The sequence below is a fragment of the Oncorhynchus clarkii genome, chromosome 30 (genome assembly GCF_045791955.1).
Source record: "Oncorhynchus clarkii lewisi isolate Uvic-CL-2024 chromosome 30, UVic_Ocla_1.0, whole genome shotgun sequence".
Taxonomy (NCBI): domain Eukaryota; kingdom Metazoa; phylum Chordata; class Actinopteri; order Salmoniformes; family Salmonidae; genus Oncorhynchus; species Oncorhynchus clarkii.
In genome coordinates, this window is record NC_092176.1 from 44765596 (window position 1) to 44782995 (window position 17400).

General features: G+C 44.9%; 1 protein-coding gene across 3 annotated transcripts in view; it reads right to left on the reverse strand.

Moving 5' to 3' along the window:
• Positions 1-430: 430 nt before the first annotated feature.
• Positions 431-17400, reverse strand: part of LOC139389427 (zinc finger RNA-binding protein-like) — a 43721-nt gene continuing 26751 nt past the window's right edge. For all 3 annotated transcript variants that reach the window (XM_071136175.1, XM_071136174.1, XM_071136173.1), the window contains exons 10-21: positions 15560-15750; positions 13398-13517; positions 10316-10461; positions 9781-9955; positions 9263-9477; positions 8651-8801; positions 8197-8356; positions 5093-5184; positions 4076-4171; positions 3733-3844; positions 2516-2613; positions 431-1981 (exon numbers count right to left, since the gene is read on the reverse strand). In XM_071136175.1, the coding sequence (XP_070992276.1) occupies positions 1799-1981; positions 2516-2613; positions 3733-3844; positions 4076-4171; positions 5093-5184; positions 8197-8356; positions 8651-8801; positions 9263-9477; positions 9781-9955; positions 10316-10461; positions 13398-13517; positions 15560-15750 (1739 nt within the window). In that variant the 3' untranslated portion in view covers positions 431-1798. The remainder of the gene's footprint in view (positions 1982-2515; positions 2614-3732; positions 3845-4075; positions 4172-5092; positions 5185-8196; positions 8357-8650; positions 8802-9262; positions 9478-9780; positions 9956-10315; positions 10462-13397; positions 13518-15559; positions 15751-17400) is intronic.

Sequence of the window (17400 nt, forward strand, 5' to 3'; positions counted from 1 at the left end):
TTGTTGATAATGTTGTTAAGAAGGTAGAAACTAGAGCCTGTAGGACCTGCCTTGTTGATAGTGTTGTTAAGAAGGTAGAAACTAGGACCTGTAGGATCTGACCAATCAGTCAAAAAGGAAGCCCCACTAGAACAGTTTCCTAGAGAAAGACTTAACCTGATGAAGTAAACCGAGGAGAAACAATTTAGGTTATCGTCTCAGAGCTTACCTTTACTCTCTAGTCCGTGTACTAAAATGAGACCTGGTGTGAGGTGGACTGTTGAACAGAGAGCAAAAAACACAAACTTCACCACGAGTCCTTCATTGAGGAAATGTCTTTATTCTGCCCATGGTAAAGCAGGTACTGAGACAGAGAGGCTGACAGTCAGGCATCAAAGAGTGGCTCTACATTTAAACCTCAATTACAACATCAACATTACAATTTTTTAAATTTTTACTCAACTGTTTTTTTCATTTTCTATAGATTATTCAAATTAAACTATATGTATACAACATTAAACCAAGATTAGGGGCAAGCCATTACATTTCCCATTATAATTAATCTGTAAAAACCAAAACATGTTAAAAGCCATAAAATAACAAAAAAAATAAGTGAAAACACAGCCATGCGCACTCTTCAACAAACCAAACACTTTATTTTGATCCGTTGCGAGATTATTAAAGGTATATTTTCGTATGTTAGAGAATAACTGCATTACTAAACAACGAATAAGAAAATCAGTCTTTTCTTCAGATAACGTAGTATAACGGGGGGGGGGGGGGGCCTGTGTGAAACATTAGAACACATTGCAGTCTGGCCTTATTGAGGACAAGACGATTTTACACCACTTTATGCATTATGCCACTTAAAAAAAAAAAAAAAGAAACTATATTCAAAATTACAGCTTATTAGGAAAAGAAAACATTACTGGCGACTGATTAAATTATGGGCTTCACAACGAGGTATTAAACTCTCTCACTAACAACCAACACTGACTGTATGCAACTAGAAATAACATACATGTTAGGTAGTAACATGGATCATGATCCTCCGGATTTATTAACAATTAGATGAGTCTTTTTCATAACTTCAACCAGGGAAGTCGGTCCCGAAAATAAGAGGGGGGGGGGGGTCTAAAAGGAGTAGATGCTGAGGAGGCCCCGTTGTCATGGAGAAGCAGAGAGGGTACAAGTAGTATCAGCTTGGAAGGAGAAGTTTTAGGTCCCAACCACAGGTCGTATCAAATCGCTAGCCAAAACAGAAACATCGTGGACAAACTGGGTGCTGCAGTAAGCCTATACAGTGAGCTGCAGAACAAAGTAGGGTCTTATTTATTAGGCAACAAACGGAAGAAAACAGACTCCCATTTGTTTGAAAATTGTCCGAATTAGAACTCATTTTTTTTTTTCCGTTGCAAAACATTTAAAAACGTGTGCCCTAATGAACGCGTCGCTAGTCTATATGGCTGACAGGACCAGGCCCCATCCGATGTGGTCTTTAGATTCTAAACAAACCCCTCGGTTAATATCAGAGACAACAGAATTTTAAAAAAAGGTACATGTAGTCGGCCTGAAACGCTTGCCTATATTGCAGTCTTTCTACAGGAATCAACCAATGGCGGTGTGTCACGTATATGACTGCGCAAACTGGCATATCATACGATGCGGTTAACTCACATTTTTTTTAAAACACCTATCCAGGTGTCGTGAGATCTGGCAGGCGACTGCAATGTAGTCTGTCTGGAACGTGGCCACCAGACTACTTTAAATGAATAAGGGGTGACTGGGAGGGAAGGAGGGGGGGGGGGGGGGACAGTTCCTAGTAACTACTGTCGAAATCTTTCTTGTCCTTCTTCCCTTCGCCCTCGAAGCCGTCCGCTCCGTCGTTGTCGCGGCGACGCTTGCGGTTGTGGTGGACGTTGAAGCGAGGGTTCGTCTGGGGCAGTGGGTCCATGCCCAGCACCTTGTGGATCTGACGGAAGGCTAGCAGCCGCAGAGCAAACTGGACAGAGACACAAGCGAGTCAGCCCAGTAACTACACACAGTACATTTATATTTATGGTGTACCTCAAGGATCTGTTGTTGCGCCGTTATCGTGTATATAGAGACCAATCAATATGTGCCTCTGGAGGATCAAGTACCACAGGATTACAAATCAGACACCATTTTATTTTTAATCCCAGGCCCTCGTCCCCACAGGAAGCCTTTTGGTAGGCCGTTATTGTAAATAAGAATTTGTTTTTAACTGACTTGCCTAGCTAAATAAAGGTTAAATGAAGACTATGTTCATGGTCATCGATTCCTGGGTCATTATGGTTTTATATAAAATGATTTGGCAGCGGTATCACGTACAACCATTTTATTTACAGACGATGAGTTTATACTGCAACAAGTCTCAAAACCTTTAAGGAAAAACCATTACAATGCATGTTGGATGGCCAGTACCTTCTATTGATGGTGTAGCTCAAATTATCCTTTCTGGAGGCTTTTATAACGTGTACATTATATAGGAGTTATTCTATAGCAGTACAAGTACCTGGGCACTTGAGGTGATGTCCTCTCTGTGCTGCTCCTCCATGGTTGTCAGGGTGTCAGTGGGGTTCTTCTCACACGGGTCGACCAATCCCGGACCACCTAGGGAGGACAGACCGACACCTATCAGCATTCTGCTAACCCCACAACACCGGGGAGGGGGGGGATGTGTATCAGGAACGTAAAAAATAGTCGGCCATGATGGTCAAAATCCAGGTATAAAAATAAAGATAAACACTGGTACTGACAGGTAAGAATGTCTATACCACCAGCCATGTTGGTGGGCAGCCCATTTGAAGGGCTCTACAGTGCGAGCATTACAGTAGGGCATTTACACTAGGGCATTTACACTAGGGCATTTACACTAGGGCATTTACACTAGGGCATTTACACTAGGGCATTTACACTAGGGCATTTACACTAGGGCATTTACACTAGGGCATTTACACTAGGGCATTACACTAGGGCATTACACTAGGGCATTACACTAGGGCATTTACACTAGGGCATTTACACTAGGGCATTTACACTAGGGAATAATTGTCAAAAGTGTGAGCACATTAAGGTTAGAAGAACGCTGCAGTAGCCATTTTCAAAGTGTTTCTGCGGTTCCGTTTCATAGCTGCACAAAGAAATACGAATCCTATATCCAGCCTCGCGCAGCAACACCGCCTGCCCAGTGTGAAATAGTGGAGGTGCTGCACACAGGCAAAACAGTCTAATTTACACAACAGTCTAATTTACACAACAGTCGACAAAAATGAGACTGTCCTCATATTTCTTGGCTATTTACATTTGTTTTGTTCGCAAGCTTGCCTGTTTATCAATGTTAGTTTGAGTCTGCTGCGTCAACTGATCGCGAAGAGACGCCCTAGTCAGATCCCCACAGGTGACTCAAATGCCTACGTTACCACGGCAACCTCCCGCCCCCTTAAAAAGGACAGCTGAACATTTTTGTCTTGATATTTTTGTTGAAAAGACTGAGGTCACAAAAACGATTATGAAATGTAGCCTTATACGACTAATTCTTACGAATACATTTTCTTGATTTAGAAACATTACAAAGCACATTTTATGCAATTATAGGAGAAACTAAAATGTGGCTAGTAAAATGTTTTACAATCTACCTGCCACGGTGACTAGTGGGACCAGAAAGCACACGTTAGACCCTGATCAAAATAGTCTATCACAATCAGCCAAAAAATACGTTGTCATGGTTACCGGGGAGCAGGACTCCGGAGGAAATACATTCAAAGACTCGTCTCAGTGCGTCGCCTGGGCTCAGGGGGCCAGAGGCACTGCTAATGGTCTTCTCTACCAACAGCTCCATGGCCTGGAGAGAAAAGACACCAAATCACAGGTAGGGAGAATGTACAGGTCAGTAAAGCAGGAGAACATTTCAAAAAAATCCTTCTGGCTTTTAATTCCAATCTGGAAAGACTAGGGACGCAAGAGAAGTCATTTCTATTACGCTCCCTCTGCTTCAAAAACATTATAGAGGGAACACAGCCATCACTTTATAACGTGGAAGATAAGAGAAATATCAGCCTGACAACGAACTCACCCAGCTGGGGAAGGAGGACCACGTGGGGACCCTCTGACAGAGGTCACGCAGGATTCGAATAACAATCACGCAGGACTGGAGTCCGTTGGCCCTAGCCTTGCGGTGCAACGACACGTTTAGTTTAGAGACAGTAAGAGACTGGGGCAGACAACAAGGGATCATAGTACACAATATATATATACACACACACACACACATTACAACAGGTCTGTCAGAGGTCCAAATACTACTGTGCACAATGGAAGCTTGTGATTGGTTGATTGATTGATTGAAGCATTGTTAAAAATGGCCGTAATTGGTTGGGAATCAGCTGCCATTTCCAGGAGTATTTCACCTCGTCGTAACGTTAGTGAAGAGAGAGAGTTCACAGTTTGCAAGATGAAACAAGAAAAAATGTAGGTTTTAGTTTCCTTGTCATCTTATAAACTTTGACTTCTCGGGTTGTTCCAGGTGTTTCACAGACAGTCCGATATAGGGGGACAGAGAGTGGAGGGAATCTGCTTTACTTTGCCTGTGTGTTTGCTTTTCGGACATGGCAGCGACACAGTAAACTAATCAGATGTCCCTTCTCTCAATCCCCATCATTCTACTAACAGAAAATAAAAGCTACAAATGCTCAACATGGAAGCTCTTATCAGATGACAAAGATATCTCTGCAGCCTTATGGAATCATGTGTTAACACTAAGAAAACAGTCTTATGGAGCCAAGGGAAAAACAAAGGAATGCCATTTATTCTAAAAAATTTTGGACCAGAAAATTAAACAATTCTAAAGTTTAACTGAATAAATATCATAAAGATGAAATAGTCAAATCTGGTCAAAAAACATTATCATTACAAGGCTGGCATCCTTGAATATTTGTATTTATAAATGAAAATCAGTTTTGTTTTTATGCTTAAAATTCATTATTAAATAATTCCTTCATTAAAAAAATAATAATTAAAAACCAAAGGTAAATCAAAAAATAAATGCATCTCATAAGGCTACAATAAGAAAGTAAGATGGATGTGTCCGAACCTGGAACCACTTAGCGTGCCGCAGAGCCGCCAGAGCGGCAAGGCATTTTAGCCTGTCCAAGACGTCCTCTGGGTCTTTCACCAAGGTTACATCTAAAAACGGATGAGTCCAATTGTCAAAATGGTGATCGGTTGGGTTGGTGGTTGTGGTGAGGAAGAGGAGGAAGGAGGAGGAGGAGGAACGGGTGTTTGACCAGGTAAAGCAAGACTCATTGGGCTTGAAGACACAAACACATTGCCACACATACCAAGTTTCAGGGTTTCAGGAAGGAACTAGGAATTTAACTACTCTCTGATTTATTTTCTGCCAAATGAACGACCAAGCAACCTGAACTCACCTCGATATTACTAGGGATTGGAGATGTAGTGTCATGAACGTAACATTAGATTCACATTGGTGTGAGGTGTTTGGTTATATGTTTAGGTTAGGGGGATTGTCAATTATGGGACTGGCGTAAAATGCTGACCAAAATAGAAGCAGGATGAGTTCAACCACAGAGCTACAACAGCCAGAGAATGATCAAACAACTCTTGCTTAGGTCTTGCGTGAAGGCTGACCTAGTTGTCCCAACAGTGATCATATAGCCCCCCCCCCCCCCCCCCCCCCCCCCCCCCCAAAAAACTCAACTGTAATATATTGGTAACGTGTTGAAATGCAACACCCGACAGAGAATTTTAAAATCTTTGAAAAAAAAAATACGGAGAAGTTTGCTCGTTAATGTAAGCAACGTTACGCCAATCATTAGTCAATTTTCAGTCTTACAATCCTCTACCGTGTAGGTGGATTCCAATGGGTCATGGTATAAATAAATATATAAGTAAATATAAATAATAAAATATATATATATATATAAGTAGAACAAACAAAGGAGAGACAGAATCTGAAGTCCATCTGTGAACAGTAATGACTTGTTGCTTGGCGTGTGAACGGAGTTGCTACTAACAGCAAGTGGCGTGGCAATGGTAGGTGTGGCAGAGTGTTTAGCTGTTTGGAAGGGGGGGAGGGGACCTTGGTCAAAAATCCTTCCGCAGGAGCTGGTTGGCTGGGGTTGGAAACCTCTCATACATTTCAGAGGGCTTTGGGGCTGGACCAGTCAGAAAGATGGAAATTATGGTGACAGCAGCGTGTTGGAAAGCAGACACAACAACATGCTCCCCAGCAGCAAATATAATGGTTAGATTGGACATCACTGCATGCATGGCTGGCGTGAGTCATACCTGGCTGATAGGTTGGCAGATACTAGTGATACTACTCCTACTAACTCAGGTCCAACCACAGAGTCCTCTGCCAAAAGCCTTCATCCCTGGCCTACCGTAGGTGGGCCACGTCCCCATTTTGTGCAACTTTTCTCGTGAAGTGTGCACTTGCTCAATTTCTGGACACTGGATTTACCACTGGGGGACAATCAGGGAAATAGTCTCGGGGACAGAACACCAATCCCATGCTTTCAAATCCATTGACAAGAGTGCACAAGTGTACACTTCTGGAAAGGGTGGAACATTTGGCACAACAAAACATATAGGTGCGTGCTAGAAACACGAGTGTTCCATTGTTGAGATGGACATAGACCAAAAACAATAAGAGGTCCATTTCAGCCTGGCAACACTCACTACTTCAACCCTCCATTGTCAACAAATGTAAAAGAGGATCGAAAGGCTTTAAGTCATATCTGACAGAAGGATGAGCTACAATAAGGAAATGGAGTGCGATCGTTCTGAACACTAGGCTTTGGTTTGAAGGGGGACACCAGTTCACTCAGGGAGTACTTCACAATTACCTCACTGCCAGACAAAAAAGTATGATTTGTTTCCTGTGGGGGGACGTGTGATCCTACTTCCTGTTTCCTGTTTGTGTTTAGAAAACGGTCTGTTCTGTAACCCTTTTCTATCTACACTAGTCATTTGGGCAAATCCCAAATCCCAAATAAAATAAACTTTTTTTTTTTTGCTGAAAATCTATGAAGGATTTGAGTTCTGAGCACATTTCAGTGAGCCCACCACTTCCCTGTCCAAATGGTATCCTCTGTAGAGAGAAAAAAAAAAGTTTCTCTGATGCGTGTAGTTCTGAGCTAAATAACGATTGACCCGGTAGGAAAGTTGGTTTAACGTAGCGATGCAACTGAAAAAAAAACCCGAAACCAAAAAATGTATCTTACCTGTGAACAAAAAAAAGGAAAAACAGACTGCGTTGTCAAACACTGATCATGCTTTGTTTGTAAAGGGGACAGCTTTTCAAGAGGGCACCGACGCCGAGTTGGAGATCTAAGATCTACTCTGCTGGCACTATTACAACAGGATCTGAACTTCACAAGGAGTGCTGAGCTAACCATGACTAGAGGGAAGGGTTTTTATTCTCTCCAATGACGAGTCTTTGATGCAGATTTTCCTTTACGGCACAGATTTGTTATTTTTTTATTAAAAAGATGGCTTCTCGAACTTCAAAAAATTAATAAAAAATAAAAAAAAAGTGTTGGACAATCTGAATTCTTGACCAAATGGTAGTTCCTTGTATTATTTTTCATATCGTGAGTAAAAAAAAAAAAAAAAAAAAAACACTAAGCTAAATTAGAATGTCTACCCCAAGGTTTAGACGACACGCTAAGCACGAGTACTGTTTTTGAGAATGAACCAACCAGCTTCTCCTGTCATGACATGCTCCAGCACCTCCTTGGTTGAAAATAACTAGCGTTTCTAAAAGACAAAAAAATTAAAAATATTTAAAAAAAAATCTTGAGCGAGAGGCTTGGATGCCCAATAGATTAAATCCACTTAGTGGCCAGGGCAAACTAGAAAGTCACATTTAAAGTGCCACCAGGGTAGGTCTCTTCAGGATCAGTCAACATAAAGGAATTTATCTTACAGGGTACATTTATTTGTGCTTGCCCAGTGGCCCCAGGTGAGCAGAGATTTCACATTAGGACTATTGAAATAGCCCAAAACATGTAAACTCCACACATCCAGCGCTCCTGGACAAACTAAACTAACATAGCTAGGTGGCAGAGAGAAGGAGAAGGAGCAAGGGCTGAGAGAAGAGGGAGGGAAGGGCTGAGAGGAGGAGGGAGGAGGAGAGAAGGGCTGAGAGAAGGAGGGCGATGTCTTTCCAACCTCCATCCCGTGGCGGGGGTGTGGCAGGGGTCTCCTCCTCTCGGATGCTTGGGGAGGTCAGGGTGACGGTGACTGTCATTTTGGGGTCGGCTTCTGATGTCAGGATGATGGAACAGTCCTCGATGGAACCCTTCACCTCGTACTTCTCTGGGGTCACCAGCTGTCAATCAACCAAATCAAATCAACAGCTGGCACACAGGAAGGAAGTGTGTGACACTATGCAGAGTGGACTGTGTGTGTGCGCGCAGAGTGGAGTGTGTGTGTGTGTGTGTGTGACGCTGTGCAGAGTAGACTGTGTGTGTGTGACGCTGTGCAGAGTAGACTGTGTGTGTGACGCTGTGCAGAGTAGACCGTGTGCGTGTGTGTGCAGGGTGGACTGTGTGTGTGTGTGTGTGTGTGTGTGTGTGTGTGTGCAGGGTGGACTGTGTGCATGTGTGTGTATGTGTGTGCGTACCACCAGCTGTTTGGGCAGGTGTTCCACTATGCAGCTCAGCAGGGTCTTGGTGGGCTTCTCTGAACAGAGCAGGACCAGGTTGACGTTCTTGTCTCCGCGGAGCAGCAGTCCTTTAGCCAGCACCCCCACCCGCATCACCCCCTTCAGAGCTCTACAGTAGGGATGTGTTCATTAGGTATCTAACGTTAGAAAACAGACTGAAACAGAGCAGCAGTGCTTTAGACATCACCCCCTTCAGAGCTCTACAGTAGGGATGTGTTCATTAGGTATCTAACGTTAGAAAACAGACTGAAACAGAGCAGCAGTGCTTTAGACATCACCCCCTTCAGAGCTCTACAGTAGGGAGTTGTTCATTATGTATCTAACGTTAGAAAACAGACTGAAACAGAGCAGCCGACTCAGTTCTATGCTTGACGGAGACGTTCTGCTATGCAGTGACGCAGGGTCTTGCTGGGCTTGTCTGAACAGAGTAGGACCAGGTTAAGCCAAAGGCAACAAATCAGATGTCACACGGGAAAAAATTAAAAATGACCCCGCGAATCAATAGAACGTGGCTCAGAGATGGACAAAAACAATATAACATTCAAAATGGGTGAACCTCCTCCTCCTCACCTGTCTTGGGCAGTCTTTGGGACCTCCTTCTCTTTCTCCTCCCCAGTCGTCTCCTTAGTCTTCTCCTGATCTGTGATGTCCGAGACCAGTTTGAGGGCTCTCTCTGTGATGGAGACAATCTTCTGGACGGCCTGCAGCTCCTCCTCAGAAGGGTAGATGGCCGTGTGCTTCGTCATCACGTAGCGATCGTCTGACGAGTCCGGGCGACGGGGAGGCTGTCAAGACAACACAAAACAAAAACGTCACAAATCGTCTGTAGAGTAAAAACATCACGGGGTTTGGGCCAATTAAAATGCCACAGCACTGCATTGGACTGGATTGATGCCTCTTTTATAGTCCCCAGTGCATTTTCACTAGATCATGCAGCAATTACATCTAGTGTGTGTGTGTGTGTGTGTGTGTATACATGGGGTTGTCTCCTACCACAGGTCCCTGTGGCTGAGAGATGGGCATGGTGGATTGTGTGTGGATCTACGTGTGTGTATCTGTGTATGTGTGTGGACTGGTAGATATGCTACCACAGGTCCTTGTGGCTGAGAGATGGGCATGCCAGGCCGAACCCCCAGTAGTCCAGGTGGGCCAGGAGGCCCCTGGAGGTATGGTCCGTCCCCTGGCATCCTGGGCCCCCCACGTCTCTCGTCCCAGTGGTGCTGCTCCTCCATACAACGCCAGTACATGTCCTCCTCATAACGTCTAGAGCGACACACACACACACACACACACACGAGAGAGAAAGAGTAAACAATTTCTCCACCTTTCCCTCTTTAGTGTTCACTCAGTTAACATAAGAGGGTTAGCTAGGGAGGTTCGTCCGTACACTAGGCCGGGGGCCTTCGTACACTAAGCCGGGGCCTAGTACTGCTAGGAGTAGTACTGTTGACTAGTACAGTACACTTCAGCTATCGAACTTTAGACTTCGCACAAACAGACAGAAAAAAAACCTGTCGAGCTACAAAAAAAAAAAAAAGCACAATTTGATCATAATATGAGTGAACGGTTTCAACTGGGAAGCGACAGGCTTTAGTGACGTGTCCCCCCCCCCCCACCCCGTACCTCATCTCCATCCTCCATCTCTCCTCTTCCTCTCTCCTCCTCCAGTACTCCTCCTTCTGCATCTGTTTCCTCATCTTCTCTTCCTGGATCTTCCTGGCTCTGATAGAGGGCTTCACCTCCACCTGCAGCTCCGGGTTCACCTTTTTCTACAGGGAGGGGGGGGGGGGGGGGGGGGGGACGTGCTGTTGAGAATGGCGCTGCGTTGCATAGCAACCGTTTAAGGGGCTCGTGACCAATTCATGAGCTCCGTTGGAGACTGTCCTAGCAACGGGATCTGAAGAACTAATATCCTGTTTCAGAGTCGTGGCTGAACGAGGACAACACATCTAGCTGGGTTTTTTTTCCCCTACACAAACGGCAGGACAGAACAGCAGCGTCGACTAAATTCAAGGGAGGTGGTGTTTAAAAAAAGAAATATTATTTATACTTTTTCGAATGCACTGTAAGCATGTGGTTGTACAGTCGTCTCAAATAAAACTGTGAAGGACCTCGGCGTTACTCTGGACCCTGATCTCTCTTTTGAAGAACATATCAAGACCATTTCAAGGACAGCTTTTTTCCATCTACGTAACATTGCAAAAATCAGAAACTTTCTGTCCAAAAATGATGCAGAAAAATTAATCCATGCTTTTGTCACTTCTAGGTTAGACTACTGCAATGCTCTACTTTCCGGCTACCCGGATAAAGCACTAAATAAACTTCAGTTAGTGCTAAATACGGCTGCTAGAATCCTGACTAGAACCAACAAATTTGATCATATTACTCCAGTGCTAGCCTCCCTACACTGGCTTCCTGTCAAAGCAAGGGCTGATTTCAAGGTTTTACTGCTAACCTACAAAGCATTACATGGGCTTGCTCCTACCCATCTCTCTGATTTGGTCCTGCCGTACATACCTACACGTACGCTACGGTCACAAGACGCAGGCCTCCTAATTGTCCCTAGAATCTCTAAGCAAACAGCTGGAGGCAGGGCTTTCTCCTATAGAGCTCAATTTTTATGGAACGGTCTGCCTACCCATGTCAGAGACGCAAACTCGGTCTCAACCTTTAAGTCTCTACTGAAGACTCATCTCTTTAGTGGGTCATATGATTGAGTGTAGTCTGTCCCAGGAGTGGGAGGGTGAACGGAAAGGCTCTGGAGCAACGAACCGCCCTTGCTGTCTCTGCCTGGCCTGTTCCCCTCTTTCCACTGGGATTCTCTGCCTCTAACCCTATTACAGGGGCTGAGTCACTGGCTTACTGGGGCTCTCTCATGCCGTCCCTGGAGGGGGTGCGTCACCTGAGTGGGTTGAGTCACTGATGTGGTCATCCTGTCTGGGTTGCCCCCCCCCCCCTTGGGTTGTGCCGTGGCGGAGGTCTTTGTGGGCTATACTCAGCCTTGTCTCAGGATGGTAAGTTGGTGGTTGAAGATATCCCTCTAGTGGTGTGGGGGTTGTGCTTTGGCAAAGTGGGTGGGGTTATATCCTTCCTGTTTGGCCCTGTCCGGGGGTGTCCTCGGATGGGGCCACAGTGTCTCCTGACCCCTCCTGTCTCAGCCTCCAGTATTTATGCTGCAGTAGTTTGTGTCGGGGAGCTAGGGTCAGTTTGTTATATCTGGAGTACTTCTCCTGTCCTATTCGGTGTCCTGTGTGAATTTAAGTGTGCTCTCTCTAATTCTCTCTTTTTCTCTCTCTCGGAGGACCTGAGCCCCAGGACTACCTGACATGATGACTCCTTGCTGTCACCAGTCCACCTGACTGTGCTGCTGCTCCAGTTTCTTTCAACTGTTCTGCCTTATTATTATTCGACCATGCTGGTCATTTATGAACATTTGAACATCTTGGCCATGTTCTGTTATAATCTCCACCCGGCACAGCCAGAAGAGGACTGGCCATCCCACATATGCTCTCTCTAATTCTCTCTTTCTTTCTCTCGGAGGACCTGAGCCCTAGGACCATGCCCCAGGAATACCTGACATGATGACTCCTTGCTGTCCCCAGACCACCTGACTGTGCTGCTGCTCCAGTTTCAACTGTTCTGCCTTATTATTATTATTCGACCATGCTGGTCATTTATGAACATTTGAACATCTTGACCATGTTCTGTTATAATCTCCACCCGGCACAGCCAGAAGAAGACTGGCGAGGACACCCCACATAGCCTGGTTCCTCTAGGTTTCTTCCTAGGTTTTGGCCTTTCTAGGGAGTTTTTCCTAGCCACCGTGCTTCTACACCTGCATTGCTTGCTGTTTGGGGTTTTAGGCTGGGTTTCTGTACAGCACTTTGAGATATCAGCTGATGTACGAAGGGCTATATAAATAAATTTGATTTGATGATGTGATGAATAAAATTGTATTTTGATCTCATCTCTGATAGAGGGCTTCACCTGTAACGTCTCATTTAAGGGTTACCCAAAAAGGGTCATCCGAAATGGCCTGGATAGACAGGCACACCTTCAAATACCAATGTGACTGACTGGATATCCAAACACTTGTGGTGTCATGACCGTGGGCAACAGAGTCGACCTGTTAAAAAAAAGTGACTCCACTAACTTCATACTGCAGGCGGTGTCTCTTGCCCTTTAGTGACTCCACTAACCTCATACTGCAGGCGGTGTTTCCTGCCCTTCAGTGACTCCACTAACTTCATACTGCAGGCGGTGTCTCCTGCCCTTCAGTGACTCCACTAACTTCATACTGCAGGCGGTGTCTCTTGCCCTTCAGTGACTCCACTAACCTCATACTGCAGGCGGTGTCTCCTGCCCTTTAGTGACTCCACTAACCTCATACTGCAGGCGGTGTCTCCTGCCCTTGAGTGACTCCACTAACTTCATACTGCAGGCGGTGTCTCCTGCCCTTCAGTGACTCCACTAACCTCATACTGCAGGCGGTGTCTCCTGCCCTTCAGTGACTCCACTAACCTCGTACTGCAGGCGGTGTCTCCTGCCCTTCAGTGACTCCACTAACCTCGTACTGCAGGCGGTATCTCCTGCCCTTCAGTGACTCCACTAACTTCGTACTGCAGGCGGTATCTCCTGCCCTTCAGTGACTCCACTAACTTCGTACTGCAGGCGGTATCTCCTGCCCTTCAGTGACTCCACTAACCTTGTACTGCAGGCGGTGTCTCCTGCCCTTCAGATGCATCTCTTTGGCGTTGGGATCGTTGAAGCTGCATTCACACAGCTTACAGTGGAAACGGATCACCTTGCCTTCATCGTTACGCACCTACAGATAGGAAATACATTTTACATTTTTTTTTAAAAGGCTATAGAAGTTAGTGTTTCAGATACTGCTTTCATTATCCAACAGTGAAGACCTAGGTCTCTTTCAAAATGTGCCCTGTATACAAAACATTCCCCCCCCCCCCCATATCCACACACGACCAAATAAAAATGTGTGGACACCTGCTCTTCAAACATCAAATTCCAAAATCAAGAGCATTAACACGGAGTTGGTCCCCCCTTTGGTGGAACAGCCTCCACTCTTCTGGGAAGGCTTTCCACTAGATGTTGGAACATTGCTGCTATAACAGCCATCACTCTTCTGGGAAGGCTTTCCACTAGATGTTGGAACACTGGTGTTGGGCGATTAGGCCCGGCTCATAGTCGGTGTTAGAATTAATCCCAAAAGGTGTTTGATGGGGGGTGAGGTCAGGGCAGCAGTGGAGACTCCTCAGAGGAGGACCATCCTCTGAATTTCACACACACATTATTTTAAAATGTTCTTCTTTATATAACTAGGCAAGTCGGTTAAGAACAAATTCTTATTTTCAATGACGGCCTAGGAACAGTGGGTTAAGGGGCAGAACGACAGATTTTTACCTTGTCAGCTCGAGGGATTCGATCCAGCAACTTTTCGGTTACTGGCCCAACACTAACCACTAGGCCACATACCGCCCCAAATTAAACTAAATATAATCACGTCACCAAATAACTGATTAAAACACACTGTTTTGTAATGAAGGTCTACAGTAGCCTCAACAGCACTCTGTGGGGTAGCACCATGGTGTAAACGGAGGACAGCTAGTTTCCAACCTCCTCTGGGTACACTGACTTCAATACAAAACCTAGGAGGCTCATGGTTCTCACCCTCTTCCATAGACTTACACAGTAATTATGACAACTTTCGGAGGATATCCTCCAACCTATCAGAGCTCTTGCAGCATGAACTGACATGTTGTCCACCCAATCAAAATAAGAAATCTAGTACTGAAAGCATAAGCTTCAGCTAGCACTGCATAAAATGCAGGGTTTACTAACACATTAGTTCTATTAGCTATGCTGACTATGACGGTATGTTATCTAATATGGGGACAACGATGTAGGCTGTGTGTAGAGGTTTGGCTTGGAAAAGGTTCTCTCCTTGTCACATACAGCTGATGTGTTGTGCATTGAAGTCCACAAGCGAAGGGAAAAGGTGAGAAGGAATACAACGTGGCTGCTATGAAAGTGAACTGTGTTTGTGTGATCGGGTGTATTCCTTCCACCGATTATGTTGAGAAACATTCCTTAAAAACGGAAACGAACAGAAAAGGTTATAAACATACCCAAATTTGTCCAATAGAAACTCTCGTTTGCTACGGTTGGACCGTGGATTACATCCTAGATCAGCTAGATGCAGGCAAGAGTGTGCAAGGCGGTATTGAAAGTCACCGTCTGTCACCTCAAATTTCTCGACCTGTGTGCAGCCATGTTTTAATCTTTCATTCGTAGGCTTGGTTGTAGCAACCTCGTGATGGGTATAGGGAACATTCTAGTAGCCTAAACCTGTCGATGTTACATTGAACTGGGTGAATGGAATATGAATGACAGTCATCCAACATGCTCTAATGCGGCACCAGAAATACTGTAAAACTATAAACCGTGAGTCTCAAATAGCCACCTGTCCATTTTAATAGCCCGGGCAACGACAAACATTTCAGTCCAGACCCCCAGAAAGCGGTCGATCGCACTCTAGTGACGAAAGTAAGAAATGACTAAAATGCACAGTGAGAATAATTATTATTAAAGTCCTTACTTATTATTATAAAACATTTTGTAGAGTAATACAAAGACAAAATAAATGATAGTGCAGGAAATGAAGAAATTGATTTAAATGCTAGCAGTAAATGCTGGAATTAAACAATTATGCAAATGAGCAAAAGCTGTGTACATTAGAGAAATAGACAGCCAAATAGAAGCTTGTCTCTAATAAGCACCTATTGTGTTTTAAATAGGACATTCTACTACACCTGTCAGTCATTCAGGTGTTCTAGATGTCAACCGTACCTCTTCCACATAGTCATGTCCAACAGGCTGCACATCACTCTGCAGGGCAGCCAGGGTGGACGCAGACAGGGAATCAGAGGACTCGTTCTTGGACTCCTGAACCTGGGGGACCAATGAGGGCAGAGGAGGTTTGGATGCCTCCACTTTGGCTTCCTCTGTCACTTTCCCGGTAGTCTGGAGCTTGTTTCCTCCTGGGAGAAAAATAAGAATTCCAGAATGAGAACAACCAATGAGTTGCAGCTTTACAGGAAACAGATGTCATTCCATATGCATTTCAGCAATACCATTACACCCACGATCTCAGATTGTTTTGAAACCATTTGTAGTTAGAAACCTGTAGGATTAGCATTCCTGAAACATTTAGTTAATTTAGGTTCAATTACTATTACTATTTTAATTTAATATCCGATTTGGACCAAACTTTGCATCGCACCCAACAATCTAAAACCTATAAAAATGTAATTTAAAAAAAGCCAATTTGGGTGCAATCAATTAGCTTAATTTCTCAGAGATCAAATATTTCAAGAACGCTAAATCGTGTTGGTTACCAACTCCAGAAACGATTTCAGAATAATCTGAGATTGGCATCGAAGCCTCTTTCTGGTGCTTTGAAGTTGAATGACCCAGATGTCAAAGAGTCGTAAATTGTAATCTATTCCTGTCACAGAGCTATCCTCTAACAAAACATAGGACTTTTCAGCCACAGAGCAGATATAAGTCAGTAGTTGCTTCGTGAAAAGGTTTTGGGAATGCTAGCGATTGTTAAGATTACGGCGTTGTCGGCTTGGTGCAGTAGTTAAACTCGGCAAAAAAAAAAAAGTCAAACGTCCCCTTTTCAGGACCCAGTCTTTCAAGGGTAATTCGTAAAAATCCCCCAAAAACTTCAGATCTTCATTGTAAAGGAGTTAAACACTGTTTCCCATGCTTGTTCAATGAACCATAAGCAATTAATGAACATGCACCTGTGGAACGGTCGTTAAGACACTAACAGCTTACAGACGGTAGGCAATTAAGGTCACAGTTATGAAAACTTAGGACACTAAAGAGGCCTTTCTACTGACTGAAAAACATCAAAAGAAAGATGACCAGGGTCCCTGCTCATCTGCGTCAACGTGCCTTAGGCATGCTGCAAGGAGGCATGAGGACTGCAGATGTGGCCAGGGCAATAAATTGCAATGTCCGTACTGTGAGATGCCTAAGACAGCGCTACAGGGAGACAAGACGGACAGCTGATCAACCTCGCAGTGGCAGACCACGTGTAACAACACCTGCACAGGATCGGTACATCTGAACATCACACCTGCGGAACAGGTACAGGATGGCAACAACTGCCCGAGTTACACCAGGAACGCACAATCCCTCCATCAGTGCTCAGACTGTCCGCAATAGGCTGAGAGAGGCTGGACTGAGGGCTTGTAGGCCTGTTGTAAGGCAGGTCCTCGCCAGACATCACCGGCAACAACGTCGGCCATGGGTACAAACCCACCGTTGCTGAACCAGACAGGACTGGCACAAAGTGCTCTTCACTGATAAGTCGCTGTTTTGTCAGATCCGCGTTTATCTCTGAAGGAATGAGCGTTACACCAAGGCATTGAGGCCTGTACTCTGGAGCAGGATCGATTTGGAGGTGGAGGGTCCATCATGGTCTGGGGCGGATGGGTCACAGCATCATCGGACTGAGCTGGTTGTCATTGCAGGCAATCTCAACGCTGTGCGTTACAGGGAAGACATCCTCCTCCCTCATGTGGTACCCTTCCTGCAGGCTCATCCTGACATGACCCTCCAGCATGACAATGCCACCAGCCACACTGCTAGTTCAGTGTGTGATTTCCTGCAAGACA